Below are 15,713 nucleotides of genomic sequence, written 5' to 3' on the forward strand. Positions count from 1 at the left end.
AGGAGACCATGGTGGGGCAGGGGTTATAAGGGAGGGGTAGAGCGGGACATAGAATCTTAATGATCAAAAAAAAAATCACATCTTTGGATCTCAGAGATGAATCTCCCAGGTGCAGCCTGAGCCTGTGTACACTAACCCCAGGCCAGTTTTCAGCACGTTGGCTAGAGGCTGGGTGTAGGCGAGAACCTCTGATTAGTGGTGTCAGTTATACCTCAAAGACACCCTGAGACTGTGACTGCCACCTGCAGAGGCAGCCCCTGGGACCGGTGCTGAGAAAGCACTGCTTTGACCAAAGGCAGCAGAGCCCATGGATTTTCATACAGCCCTTCAGTGTGGGTCCTCAAGTCCCCTCATGCCTATAGTCATGGAAACCAGAGATTTAAAAGATGTCCCACCTCATGCTCCACTGGTGGGAACATCCAATGGTGCTGTCACTGTGAGACAGTCTGGCAGTTCCTCAAAAAATTGCCCAGCAATTCCATTTCGGGGCATATACCCAGAAGAATTGCAATCAGGAACTCAGAGAGATATTTATACATCCGTGTTCATAGCAGTGTCATTCACAATAGCCAAGATGTGGAAACAACCCAAGTGTCCATTGATGGATGAATGGAAACAAAATGTAGTATAGATATGTATATGTGTGTGTGTGTGTATCTATAATAATAAAAGCATAATATGCTAATTAGACCAGACAGCCCAACGAGGACAGCCAAACGACCTTCCGACGACCTTCCAGACAAAGCTGGGGCTGTGAGGGCTGAGCCCCTTGCACGAATTTCATACGAATTTCATGCATCGGGCCTCTAGTATATATACTTATTTATACACACACAATGGAATATCGTTCAGCTTTAAAAAGGAGGGAGATTCTGACACATGCTACACCATGGTTGAGCCCTTGTGCTAAGTAAAATAAGCCAGTCACAAAAGACAAATACTGTAAGAGTCCATTCACATGAGGTACCTAGAGTAGTCATAGTCATTGAGACAGAAAGGAGAAGGGGGTTGCCAGGGGTGACGAGTGGGGAAGGGAGGCAGTAAAGAGTTATGGTTTCATGAGTTCAGTATTTCAGTTCTGCAAGATGAAAAGAGATTGATTAACAACAATGGGAGTGTACTGTACTTACTACTGAACTATATACTTAAAAGTGGTTGGGATGGTAAATTTTACATTATAAATATTTTATCACAACTTTTAAAAACGTTTCTTTAAGAGCATGGCTGCCGTGCAGGTTATGTGAGGGAAACCTGGTCAGATCCAGGCACGGTGCCTGGCACGGAGCAAGGGCCCAGGAATGGCAGTGATTATCTTCATCATCATCTGTTACTATTATTGCCATTATTACTGAGCCCTTAATCACATCGCTGACGGTTGGTTTGAATGGTTAACCGGGAATGACCCTGGAAAGGAGAAGGAGGCAGCTTTGGAGAGGGGGCGGTTAACTCGGTCACTTTCTGAGTCACAGTGACCACATGAGGGAACACTGTGGTCCTTGCCATTATTTTACAAACAAAACAAGATGGTCTCGCAAGCTCTGTGAGTTTTCAGAATGATGCCAAAGGTCAAGGAAGGGCGGGGCCACGTGTCTCACAGCCAGATGCCAAGGCCGCATGCGCGTGCTGTCCAGGCTGGTCTGGAAGGATCCCCGGGTTCTGAGAGCAGTGGACGGCCACAGAACCGTATAGGATGCTCCTCAGGCACCACAGACACGGCTTGTTCTGCAGCCGTCAGCCTAATGAGACTTCAAGTTCAATCACTGTCACTCCTCTGGCAGCCTACTGGCACCAGACAAACGCAGAGTGCTCTGTTTCTAACTAAAAGGTTCCCGGTTCCAAGCCCCGAAGCCAGGCCTTTTGAAGGGCACAAAGAACTCAGCAGGATTAAGCAAAACTCCGTCCCCACCAATGTATCTGCCATCCAAACCACGTCGTCCTGGCTCTCTCCCCTGGGGGCTGCTGTGCGGAGCCTCAGTGCCCTATGCATATGGTATGGGGCGTGTTAAAGCTCTCCAGATGCACGGGATGTGTTCCTAACTCAGCATGTGCTTCTAACTCCTTGGCTGGGCTCTCAAAGCCCTTCCTGAGCTAATCCCTGCCTCTCCCAGCCTCACCTGCTGCCCCCTCAGGCATGCTCCCACCTCTGGGATCCTAAATTGCACAGCGTTCTTATTCTCAACCATGTTCTTATTTCCACGTGCTTCCTTGACTTTGAGCAAAAAACTCTTCTGCAAGGAATGCTCTTCCTCCTCACCATCGAGAATTCCCAGACATCATTCAAGATAAAGCTTAATTGCCACCTCTTCCAGGAAGCCTGCCAAAACAAGGTCTGTGGGTTTACTTGCAAGGGGACACGTGAGCCTTCCACAGTTTCATGGATGCCAGCAGAAGACATGAACTCCTGGGTCGGGGACACAGGACTTGACAGCACAGAAGCAGCAGGAGCTTTGTGTTTTCAACAGTTCCCCTGCCCCCAACCCCACCATGGGGCCCAGGTGGATGCTGTGCCCGCAGTGGGGGTGCATCACAGCTGAGGAATGCCAAGCTTAGAGAACCCAGGCTGTTTCCAGTGGACCCCAGGCAGAGGAGGACAGCTCTCTCTGCCTTCCTTCCAAGGCTGCTTGATGTATGATTGTCGGGAACACAAGGGCAGTGAATGCCTCTGCTTATAAAATGAGAAGAAGCAGCAGAGACTGAAGGATCATCTCCCAACAAGTCTTCCCTGGCCACCGGGTCATGCACCGCCACACCCTGTATCGCCTCTGCCTAAGGATTCACATTGGAATGGTCTGGTTTTGGGTGCACCACTAGCCTGGGTGCTCTCTGCTGTCAGGGACTGTCTCTTACATTTATCTGCCATTCATGCAGTAAGTGCTCAATGGATGTGCAAATCAATGCATGCGTGGAGTAATTAATCCTGGGAATTTTGACAGCCATAGTTTGGGGTAATCGAATGATAACAATGACACTGACTGACGGCTTACTCTCGCATCCTAGGCGCTGTGTGGTGCTTTTCGCCTGGATTATTTTACTTTATCCTCATGACAACACTGTATGGAAGGTCCTTTTTTTTTTTTTAACCCCACTGTACATATGAGGAAACGAAGGTCTTAGAGCAGTTAAGGAACTTAATCAGTCACATGGCTCATGAATATTGAGCTGCACCTTGATCTTACCTGCCTGTAAACTTAGCCACCCTAGTGAGTGCTTCTCTGACCAGGAGGCATCTAAGCATGTGTGTGGGGTGTTTGTGGAGGTCAGGGGAGAAGGAAGGAGGAAGTCTGTCTTTTGTGTTTACAGGGGTGGAGGCAGGAGCCTGCATGTCACCGTCACCTACTCCTGGTGTGACTCACAGCCCATCAGCCACCTCACATGGACACAGGAACTTCACACCTTCCTAATCTGTCCCACACGGGGACAGATGGCGTTCGGTCTTGGGAACAGCCTGGAATGCCAAGCTGCCCTTTCACCATGAGGAAGGGAGGAAGGGGTGAGATGAATCTGTGGAGAATTCTATCTTTGCTACAACTTACGATTCTCCAATAGCTATTCCCCTGGACCTTACTAATAATCACAGAAATAGAAATAAAAAGAAGATATAAAGAATCACCCACTGTAACACCCACTGTAGGGGAGGGTTGGTGAAATAGTCTCAGAAATTGTTGCTAAGCGTAAAATTACTGGTATTACTCAATGGTTGAGTGTTGACCTATGAACCAGGAGATCATAGTTCATGGTCAGGGCACATGCCCAGGTTTTGGGTTAGATCCCCAGGGTGGGATGTGCAGGAGGCAGCTGATCGATAATTCTCTCTCATCATTGATGTTTCTATCTCTCCCTCCCTCTCCCTTCCTCTCTAAATTAAGTAAAAAATATTTTTTTAAAAAGAGTGAAATTACTGTAACCTTTCTAGAGGAAAATTTGGCAGCTTCTCTCAAAATTTTAGATATACAGCCTTTGACTCAGCAATTTAATTTCCAGGATCAGCACAAAAGAAATACCTACAAAATTGTTCAAAAAGGACAGATAGGTAGATAGATAGATGTTTATAGCAAAACTGTAAATAATTCACAAGCTCTTTTTAAAACATTAAAAAAAGTGTAGACAACTATCAAGGAAAAAACCTCAGCAAATTTCAATTCCTCCAGATATACTGCTATGAATGATTTAGTATATATTTTGCCAAACTTTTTATGCAAACTTTTTTCTAAAAATGAAATATTTTTATATACTGTATATATAAGGTATATTTTACTTACTTAATATAGTATAGATACTGCTTAGCAATTGCTCTTTTTTCACTTAACATTTTTCAAGACATCCTGTTATACCAACTTATATGAGACTCATTGATTAACTTCACAATATTTTGATTTGGATGTGGAATTATGTATATTTAATGAGTTCCTTCTTTTTAAAAAATATATATATATAATTGATTTCAGAGAGGGAGGAAGAGGGAGAGAGAGATAGAAACATCAATGATGAGAGAGAATCATTGATGGGCTGCCCCCTGCATACCCCCTACTGAGGATTGAGCCCACATCCCTGGAACCGAACCCTGACCTGGTTCATGGGTCAATGCTCAACCACTGAGCCATGCTGGCAGGGGATGAGTTCCTTCTTGAAGGAGATTTAGGTTGAGGAGAGACCACTTTAATAGAGCCAGGTTATAGCTCAAAAGAAATGCCTACATCTACTTATTGTTTGGAGATTGTTTGTTCATCTCTCAGAATGATCCAGAGCTCTTCAATTTTCCCTGTAATTTTTTTCCTACTGGATTAGGCATGAGGTTCCTTATACCTGGCCAGATATCACAAAGTCAAATATAAATCTATAAACACAGATGTACCCAAATGTCTGGTGATAGGACTGTGGAAATGCACATTCAACCTATGACTACACCATCACTCTCATCACTCTTAGAACCACTAGTCTGTTGTTCTCTATAGAAACCAGCATACACCCTGCCAACCAGAGGCCCATCCTGGCATTTGCCAGCACCTATTCTCTTGTCATTCATATGGTCCATTCTTTCTTCAGTTTGTGTCCCTAGCACCCAAACAAGGACAGCAGGCAAGTCAACCCTGTGGCTAGGAACACGGAGCTCCAGGTGAAGTGCAATACTCCGAGGGGGAGGCAGGGCTCTGGAGAGCCTAGCCCAAGGCTTCGAACATCAGTGGAGAAAGCCTATGGAGTTCTTAACCATACCCTCAGCTGCTATGCCCATTTATTCTTTTGGCAGTAGGTTGCTGGGAACCAGGGGAGAAACCAATTAGAACCCAGTTTTAAATACTTTTCAATACTAATGAGCCCTACACAAAGGGCTTTTATAAACGTTGCCTAACTACATTCTCACTCAATTCTGGGAACCGGGAATTATTAGCCCCTTTCATAAATGAAGAAGCAGACTCATAATGGACAGAGCTTGTAAGGGTCAGGGCAGGGTTTTGACTGAGTTTCTCTAATAGGCCCAGGCCCTCCCTGATAGCATTTCTGTTAAACCCCCAGTGACTTGTCATCATGGCGCCCTCTGCCACTCTATTAAGTTGATAACAACAACTTCAGCTTCAGAAATCAGGGCATAGAAGCAAACAAAGCCAGCACCCCACCTGGCTAGGGGCGGCTGGGAGCGCGGAAGAACCTGAGGTCTCACGGAGACGGCTGTCATTCAACACCCTTGCTCCTCCCACACTCCTGTTGGGTCTCCCTGGACTTTGAGGGGACAGGATACTGCTAATGTTCATGGGAAACCAAAAAACAAGTCCTGAGACCTTCAGCCACAGTTTACCTCCCACTCCTCCCAGCTTCAGCACAAATGACAGACTGCATCCTCACAGCAGAGAAGACGTTTGGTTCACACTTGCAGAGAATTCCATTGTCACTGTCCACTGTGCACTGGGTGGAGTCGAAAAGGCCCTGTAACCCCCATCATGCTCTGGGACAAGGAGGTCGGAGGTCACTCAAATTGCTACTATCTACATGATTTTGGTAGTGAAATTTGTCTCCCTGGAACCTTGCAAGTCTTGACCAAGATCTTGGGAGTTGGTTGTAATAGAATGGAACCCATAGGTTCAAATGAGGTATGTTCAGCTGGAAAAACAAGTGGACCTACGGTTCTATGTCATATTCTAACGCAAACATAGAAAAGGCAACAAATGTGAGCGAGGTGCTAAGGTCGGTAGCTGTGAGCTGTATTTTAATGAGAGGACGTGTCCCTTCAAAATGGTGCCTTGGCTAATTGGACCGGATTCTTCATCTCTGGGGACACGGTGCTATAAATAAAAGCTTCCCATTGATGCATAATGGCTCATCCGCGCTCCAGCTCTCCTCCTAACCTCACCCTGCACGAAAGTAGCACCACATCAGTCAGCCGCCCACTGGCCCATGAAGGGAGACAGGCGAGGGCCCCGCACAAAAGCCCCACAGAAAGATGTCGGGCCACATCGCCATCGCCCGTGCACTTGGGCGAAATAACAAGCCGCATGTCCTTTTCCCCTCTCGCGTTTGAATGTAAAAACAGACCAATACCGTGCACATACTGTGCTAAGTTTTCTAGACAGGCATATAGTATGACTGTCTGTAACTTTCCACGGGCCTCCTCGGGTTACCATACATATTCATACACATACCAGCATTTGAAGAAAGGAAAATGGGGGTGGGGGTGGGGGGTGGGGGCTGCAGTAACTGAAGATTGGGACAGCGTATGATTTTCGTCCTTTTGAAAGGCAAATCTCCCTTTTCCATTTAAGAGGAAGTTTCTTCAGTGTGGAATGCATTTCAGAGCCAACTGTAGAAATCATTAAGTTATGAAGCTATGGGGTGGGACAGTGGTGACAATATCGACCCTTCACACTTCTTTGAGTCTCGTGTTTACAGCTTCCCCCTCGAGACAGGATCTTCGTGTCTCTGGAAAGTTGATGCTGAGCCCCCGCTCAGTTATGTTAGGACCACGGGGACCCAGGAACCAGAGAGCAGCTGAATGGAAGGATGCTGTGGGCATCTGAAACTAGATCTTGCTTCTCTGACTTTCAGCAAGCCACTCTGGCAATGAATGAGGCTCTGTGGTCCAGATGTCCCTGTGTCTGAACATGACATTCCTGTCACAGGCGGCTTGAAAAGTCTACTCTCTGAAGACCCGTGGGGTTCTCCAGAAACTGGCCAGTCAAGCATCAGCTGCCCAGGTCTCCCTTCTAGCTGATCAAATTGGAATTTATTCTCATAGAGAAACTCAGTGAGTTAATACGCCAAGGGCCTGAGCCCAAATCTAGAAAAACTTGGTGAGTCTCTACCTTCTGGGTTTTGGGGATCTATCTCTCCCTGCCAACCTCCTGCACCCTCAGGACCACAGGGGTCCAATCACGCGCTGCACAAGGGTGCCGTACAAATGTCCAGCCTCACACGGTGGACATGGGAGATGCAACAAAGGCGTGGAGATTCTGGGCCCCCAGCTGAGCCTGAAGTAAGGACACATGGACGCACAAAGCCATGCACACTCGGGAAAGCCGGCACAAACTCACTGGGAGCAGCACACACATGCAGGCTCTCTACCCAAACACACTCATGGCATCTTTGAGATCTTGTCTCTCACCGGCTCACCATGATCAGAGCCTCGAGCACAAACTCACTGGGACCAGCACACTCATGGCATCTTTGAAATCTTGTCTCTCACCGGCTCACCATGATCAGAGCCTCGGTTCCCCCATCACAGGGCTCAAAACCTGACGTAGTTATCTCCCTTGGGGGGCGCAGGGGAGAGCATGGGAGGGATCTGAATGTTGCAGGTCACAGGGCACCTGGGCCTCCAGCAGGTGCCAGTGTGCTCATAGCCAGGGCGGCTGCCCTCTGGGGAGCTCCCTGGAGCAAACCGCTATCATTGTGCAATCATTTGCCCCTTTTTTTTTAAACTTGAGGACAATGCTTTTTTTTCTAATTCACAGCCCGGTGAGTTCTGTTTCCCCTGCCCCTTCCATTCCATGGCTTCTGCACAGGCCCTCCTTCCCTCATGGGGCCCCACACGGAGACTTAAATCTGGAATATCCTAAAGCTTTTCCCTCCACACCCTCCAGCTGTTTGTTTTTTTGTTTGGCTTCCCTCTCTCTCTTCCCACCTTTGAGAACTGGACTCTCTTCCCTCCTGACCTTAGTGCATCCTGTCTTCTTGTTTCTAAGACTTCTGTACTCTCCGAGTCGGGAGAGCTGGTGAAAATCACTGCTTCGCTTGAAGCTGGGGGAACCGAGGTGACCCAGCTTGTAAGTGACAAAGTCATGCTTCTGGGCTTCACCGCCTGAGTTCCTTTCATTTCACCACACAGCTTGCCCCCACCCCAACCCCCAGGTCCCTTGAATGGTGGGTCACTGGCACCAACTGGACCCCCCTCCCCCACCCCCCAGCCTGCAGTACGTGTCTGAGCTCTGTGCCAAAATCAAAGGAGCACCCATCGACACCAACCATGTCAACGCCACCTCCCTAACTATTATGAACACACCGGTTCTCTCCTGGGGATAAGGCCAAAAGAGGCAGGGGAAATCCTTGATCCCCCCGGAAGGCCAGGAATGCGTCGCGCACCTCAAAAGGGAAAGATCGCATAGTCCGGAAGTTTGCATAAGGCACCTGGGTACAGGGAGGCTGGTCCTTGCGGTCTCCACAAAGGGGGCACACTTCACTGTGGCCCATGCCTCAAGGCGGTGCCTTGTCCGGGCCTCACCAGGCATCTGCATCTTAAGCAGCCACTTCTCTGAGAAGATAACCGCGGATGAGTCACTGTTGGCCTGGGAGTCTGGAGACCAGTGACTCCAATTGGGTCTTCCTTTTGTGAAATGATGCCCCTTCCAACTGCAGGACCCTGTAATTCTATTAAAAATGCCTTTGGACTAAACAACAGGCACCTCAGTAGCAGGCATATCACGAGGGGCCAGAGCAAGAAGCCTGGAGTGGGAGGACACCCTTTTCCCTTTAAGCCACTGGGTTCCACCTAAGGTTTTCTTGCTCTCAAACTGCCTGATCAGGGCTGACATTATACAAGGCATGGGCCAGGCCACAAGCACTGGATGGCCCAAGTCTTACGAACAGGGTTCTCTAATCAATGCACCCGGTACTTCCTTATTCCCCTTTCAAGGCTGAGATGGAGCCATCAAATGACAACTGAATTTAATTTCTCTGTTATTTCTGATGCAAAGTGCAGGAATGTAGAGCCTGTAACCAGAATGCATAGGACTGGTCAGGAATTAGATGATCTTGGCCAAAATGAGGCAGGAAAAGTGCCTGAAAGTGCCTGCCTCCTGCCCATGGTCTGGAGCCTGGGTCATCTGTGGTAGGTACACCAAGATGCGTGTGCCTTGGGGTGTGAGCGTAGGGGAGGTGTCAACTCACGTGGTTCCTTCTGCCGCCTTCCTCTCCCACAGACGTGATCACTGTCTCTGAGAAGATGGTTTGTACAGTCTGGTTGTTGGTGATCTACAATAGAACAGGCGCAGTGAGTGTGACATAGAAGGAACTCTGGGAAAATTCCACAACTTTTTTTCTTTCTTCTGTTTTCTGAAGCAGGGGCATCCAGCCAAGCGGACAGACTGGCCCTCCCCCTTCCCTTCCCCTCAGATGAGCAGCCTGTCCTCTGAGCAGTGACCATTGGTGTCACAGAGTCTGCCTCACACGGCTGCTATGTGGAGGGATGAGGTGGTCTGTGTAAAGCACTCAACACAGAGCCTGTCGCCCAGCAAATGTTCAGTGTTTGCCATGTTTATCGTTCTTGGGGCTCATCACTTGAAACTCAAGGCAGACTTTCTTTTCAACGGCTAAAGGTCTGGGTGTCTAATGGAACGTCTTTCATGAGAAGCAAGCAGGTTTTAGCTACAGCTGCCCCGCTCCTGATTAGGCAGCACTCAGATCAACTGAATTAGAGTCTCTGGGGAGAGGCCTTATGCATCACTAGTTCATAAAGCTCCCAGGTGATTGCATGTGCAGCCATGTGTGAGAACGAGATCAAAGCTCCGGAGAGCTCTAAAAACTACCCACTATCCGTGATATAAAACCTCCGAGGATCGGGCTGGGGTTGGGACAGGCTCCCAGGTAATCCTGATGCACTACCTGAGGATTTAAAACTAGTAGTATATACCTTGCCCTACAGAGGATTATAGTAAATTAGGGGAAAAGATGACATATGTGTGAATCTATTAAGTAGAAGTCCAAGGAAGTCCATGTTTGAGTACCAAAACATGAATAAAAGACAAGGAGTGATAAGAAAATTAAGTACTAAATACTTAATGATAAGTAAAAATTATTTGTATTTTTGGCTTATGTGTCAAATATGTAAAGAAAACCTTAGGGCTCGGATGGGACTGGGCGCTATAGAAAGGAGAAGGCGCTGGCCAGGACCGCCCATACCTTGTGAATTTCCCGGTGCACATGGATGGTGGTATTGCCAACCTTGGTTTCCGTGTTGGTCTCATTGTGATAGCTGGGAGGTAAGTTTGCCAGGTTCACTTCTGACGATGTTTTAGCAGCAGCTTCTTCTGCCTCCATCTATTAAACCAATGGATTAAATGAGCACATTTTTTCCCCTCTTGATACAAGTCAGAGTCGATTAGGGAAAAAGAACCATGGAGATGTAGAGTACAGTATAGGAAACAGTCAATAACATGTACATGCTGATATTCCTATTTCATTAATGTGGTCAAGGAGGGTCAGGACATCTAAAAATTTAAAGGAATTCTGGCCGAACCGGTTTGGCTCAGTGGATAGAGCGTCGGCCTGCGGACTCAAGGGTCCCAGGTTCAATTCCGGTCAAGGGCATGTACCTTGGTTGTGGGCACATCCCCACTGGGGGGCGTGAAAAAAAAACGATGTTTCTAACTCTCTATCCCTCTCCCTTCTCTGTAAAAAATCAATAAAATATATTTAAAAAAATAAAAAAATAATAATAAAAATTTAAAGGAATTCTGATAGTCAATAATCCTATATAATAAAAGGGTAATATGCAGATTGACCCTAACTGGGGAATGACTGGTTGCTATGATGTGCACTGACTACCAGGGGGCAGACGCTCAATGCAGGAGCTACCCCTTGGTGGTCAGTGTGCTTCCACTGGGGGAGTGCCACTCAGCCAGAAGCCGGATCTGCGGCAGTGCTAAGGATGTCCGACTAATGCCTTAGGCCCGCTCCCCATGGACATCCCCCGAGGGCTCCAAGGCTGCCAGAGGAATGTCTGGCTGCCAGCTTAGGCCTGATCCCCCAGGGACCGGGCCTAAGCCATTAGTCAGATATCCCCCAAGGGGTCCTGGACTGCGAGAGGGCTCAGGCTAGGCTGAGGGACACCCCTGAGTGCATGAATTTTCGTGCACCGGGTCTCTAGTATTGTAATAACTATGTATGGTGCCAGGTGGGCACTGGAAATATCAAGGGGTCACGCTGTAAAGTAAATGATTGTCTAACCACTATGCTGTACACCTGAAACTAATACAAAATAGAATTGACTGTAAACTGTAATTGAAAGAAACTTTTTTAAAGAAAAATGAACCACTTCTCTTTTCCTCTTTGCAATTACAAATAATGGTAATAATGATAGGTGCCTTTAGCTGAGTACCCACTAGGAGAAGACCCTTCAGTCCGCAGGCCGTCGCTCTATCCACTGAGCCAAACTGGCTAGGGCAGCTTTCTCTTTCTCTGTAAAATGAGGGATGATCCTATCTTGCTGAGCAGATGGAAGAATTAGGATCACAAAATCCAAGTGCCTGGTCCAGTATTTGCCATCAAGCAAAGGGGTAATAAATAGCTACTTTCACAATACTGCCCTTTAGGAAAGCAGTTTTAGAAGCTTTCCAGGGAATGTTTGGGTAGAAGTGGAGAGAGCAGGTATCTCTCATGTGTTTGAAGAGTTTGCTAACAAATGGAGGAAAATGGAATGAAGATAGGAAACAGGCCCTGGCTGGTGTTGTTAAGTGGTTAGAGTGTCGGCCCGTGCACTGAAGGGTCTTGAGTTTGATTCTCAGTCAAGGGTAAGCACCTGGGTTGCAGGTTGATACACAGTCTCGGTCAGGGCCTGTGCAGGAGTCAACCAATGGATGGGTCTCACGTCAATGTTTCTCTCTCTCTCCCCCTTCCTCCCTTACACTCTCTCTAAAAAATCAATGGGAAAAATATCCTCGGGTGAGGATTAACAACAACAAAGGATAGGAGACAGAATGGGCAAAAAAAGAATTTAATTTTTTTTTTTTTGTAAGAGAGAGAGAGGCTGGCATGTTTAGTGATAGAAAAGATAGAGCTTGCAAAGTGTAGGAGACTTCAGATGCTACAGAGGCGATTCCCCACAAGGAGACGGAATGTTTTCATATTTTAAAAATGCTCATGGGAATCCGAATCCTCCAGCTTGGTTTTCAAATAATTGACAAGTTACCAAGTCTAGAGTTTGCTTTGGGCCGAGCAGATAGTCTTTTCATAAAACTGCTCTCTCAACCAGTGGTTATTTCAACAGAATGAGCTAACAGTTCTTTAATGGCACCACAAACTAAAAGTACAGTTTACAATGGAAATTTCAACCACAACTATTACTGCCACTAGCAAGGAAAACTTAGGCCTGAAGCAATAGGACTTGTTTCATAGAGGAGGAATGTGAATGTTATTTAAAATGGCATTTATGGTTGGTTGAATCTGTGTGTCTGTTAAAAGGGTACAGAAGGAAAAACTGGAGAGAGAAATCCAGGTTTGGTATTGGGTCCTTCCGAGGAACATTCTAAAATATGCCAGTTACAGACAAGGCAATGAGAGTGTGGGGGTAGGGAGTAGAGTAGTTTTATCCTCAAAATACATGTATCAGTAATATATAGAATAATAAGACAGAAAAATAGGAACGGCCTGGATTAAAGCATTTGAAGATTTGATTCCCCCAATAATGATATGATGAGTAGAGTTAGTTTCATCTTTCCCCCCCTTGGAGAAATCAACAGCTTGAGTCAGCTGGAGTATTTAAAATGGCAGGAAGTTCTCAGCAGATTCATGATGCAACTACGTAAACAGTTAATACATCTGGCCCAGTCCTTTGGTTCTTACCCTGGACAACAAGTAAACAGCAACTGTCCTGTGTTTATGAGATTTAAGGGGCCCTCGGGCAATCTCTTTAAAAATAAATTAACATCAATAGCCACAATCTATTGAGAATCTATTATATATTGGCCATGGTGGTTCTTTATTTTTATTCATACTAGTACTATTAATATGATTATAACAAAAGCCATTATTTATTGGTAATGAACAACCTCCCTTAATCCTTACAACAGCCTCATCAGGACTGACACATTATACCAATTATACCTTTTAAAAACAAATATTTTTATTGATTTCAGAGAGGAAGGGAGAGTGGGAGAGAGAGATAGAAATATCAATGATGAGAGAGAATCATTGATTGGCTGCCTCCTGCACACCCCCTACTGGGGATTGAGCCCACAACCTGGGCATATGCCCTGACTGGGAATCTAACCAGACCTCCTGGTTCATAGGTCAATACTCAATCACTGAGCCACACTGGCCAGGCCAATTATACTTAAACCCATTTTATATGGTCAGATAACTTCCTTTACTGCATCCTCTCATTTAAGTCTCTCCTTTATCCTAAGGGGGACATTTCCTCCATTCAGAGCCTGGATGCCGTCACCAGGAAGTGGCAGAGCTGGAGCCGAATGAAGGAAGGTTGGTTCCCACAGCCTGTTCTCCTGACACCAGGTGTTCACCCTCTCTCTCAACCTGTCCCCACTGCTAGTGAGGACACTCTTTAGGGAACAACCACTGAGCGGGTAGCAGTGGCAGCCAATGTCTCCCCCAGTGGCAAACTTCAGTTAGCCCATCTGCACAAGTCAGACAGAGCCACGGCCAGAGGGAGGAAGGCTGGCGTGCAGGCAGAGCCAACGTGAACAATTCCCTCAGAGTGGATCCTGCCGTTAAGGTCCCGCTGAGCCCCGAACTGCTCTGATCAATGAAAAGCCTGCAGAGGCCCTGCTGCTCCCCCCTCTCCCTCACCAGGAGCTACCATCGGAGGACCACGCTGCACCGACAGGTTCTCATTGAATAAAGACATTGGTGACCTAGTCAGCTTCACTGAGGATCCATGTGCAGGAGGGAAAGTTCTAGAACCCAGAGAAGGAAACCAGAAGGATCACGAGCTCGATTGAATTTGAAGGTGCAGCATTAGGAGACAGTGGGGCCTAGGTGACTCCCCTCCCTCTTTAGTTGTTCCATGTCATGATTCTTGTGCTTTCACAGGAAACAGATGGTCCATGGGCTTAGGAACCTGGGCCATGCAGTGAATGTTCAGGTACTGATGCCCGTGCAACCGCCCCCCAATCCAGTGTCCCCCTCCCTGAAAACTCCAGGTTGACTGTTATGGAAGGAAGGGGATATATCCCCTAACTACACAGGGCGGCGGGGGAGGGATGGGGGGGGGCAAAAAGCAACTTCTCCTGATGGATCAGAGCCAGCTCCGGAGGCTTTGCCCAAATGGATGTGAAGACACCTGACCTATCAGCCTGGACATCTGGTCTGTTGCTAACTCCTTCTCTCCAAAGACAGGCTGCAGCCAGAGCTGGGCCCGACAACAGTGACTGTGCCCACCCACCCCAGGAACCAGGGGTCGCTCCCCACACCTGTGCCGGGAGAGTTGGGCCAGCTGCACCTCCTGGCCTGGCCGCCCTGGCAGTATGGTGTCCCCACCACAGAGGATGCCAACCATAGTATTTGGACCTGGGAGGTGATGGAAGAAAGAACCCAGGCAGTTTTGCCTAGGTACCTGATAGCTGATACTCACAACTGCTACATATTATATACCAGGTGCCCACACAGATCCTGGCATTTTATTACCACAGGAAACTGAGGCACAGAATATTAAGGGATTTGTCCAATGTCACCCTGCTAGTGAGAGGCAGAAGAGGACCTGGAGCCCAGGACTGACTCCAAAACACGCTTGGGGTGGAGGGGGGTTACTTTTCCCATTCCCTCTCCTCCTCCTACCACCACCCTCTGGTAAGTCTCACTGCTGGGCTCAGGATTCCAATGTCCCTTCTCTGACCCCATGGCACTGGGGGAAGCCCAGACAGACGACTAGCAAAGCTCAGGCTCTTGGTCCCCACATGGCATCCTCGCTGTGTCTCGGGAAGATGACACAAGCTCAAAGCCCAATGGACAGCTGGAACCTGAGATGCCCCAGCCTCTCAGCAAAACCGCAAGGTTGGAATACCAGGGACCTGACAAGCCCCTGTGACAACAGGGGGAGGGGCAGCCTGCCGACAGGTGGGTGGGTCCAGCCGGAGGCTCCCCGGCACAGGCTCAGATCCCGGTTTTCTGGCTGAAAGGCGGACGAGGTGGGAGTTGGGATCACCCCGAGCTGCCTCCAGGTTACTCCGAATCTGCCGCCGGCCCTTCCCGGCCCCTGGGCGGAACCGAGGACCCTGGCTAGCGCTCCGAGCCTGCTTCCTCCCGCCGCCCAGGCTCCCCAGCCCCGGGTCCTGCGCTTCCCAGAGCCCTCCGGGCGCACCCACCTCCTCCACCGCGCTGCGCAGTTTGTGCTGCGTGTCCTCCATCAGTTCCTCCACCTCGCGGAACATCTCGTTGAGGGTGGCCTCCTCCTGCGGGTAGCTTAGAGCCGGGCCAGGCTCGACCGGAGCCGAAGTCGTAGTCGGAGCCGGCACGGGGGCTGTGGGGATCGCTGCCAGCAGCAGGCACAGCAGGGT

General features: G+C 48.2%; 1 protein-coding gene across 1 annotated transcript in view; it reads right to left on the reverse strand.

The window, feature by feature from the left end:
* DKK3 (dickkopf WNT signaling pathway inhibitor 3) overlaps positions 1-15,707 on the reverse strand; it is a 38,063-nt gene extending 22,356 nt beyond the window's left edge. The window contains exons 1-3 of the mRNA XM_014545886.1: positions 15,522-15,707; positions 10,384-10,521; positions 9,373-9,456 (exon numbers count right to left, since the gene is read on the reverse strand). Of these exons, the coding sequence (XP_014401372.1) occupies positions 9,373-9,456; positions 10,384-10,521; positions 15,522-15,587 (288 nt within the window). The 5' untranslated portion in view covers positions 15,588-15,707. The remainder of the gene's footprint in view (positions 1-9,372; positions 9,457-10,383; positions 10,522-15,521) is intronic.
* Positions 15,708-15,713: the final 6 nt, after the last annotated feature.

Source organism: Myotis brandtii, unplaced genomic scaffold (assembly GCF_000412655.1).
Source record: "Myotis brandtii unplaced genomic scaffold, ASM41265v1 scaffold422, whole genome shotgun sequence".
In the NCBI taxonomy this organism is placed as follows: Eukaryota; Metazoa; Chordata; class Mammalia; order Chiroptera; family Vespertilionidae; genus Myotis; species Myotis brandtii.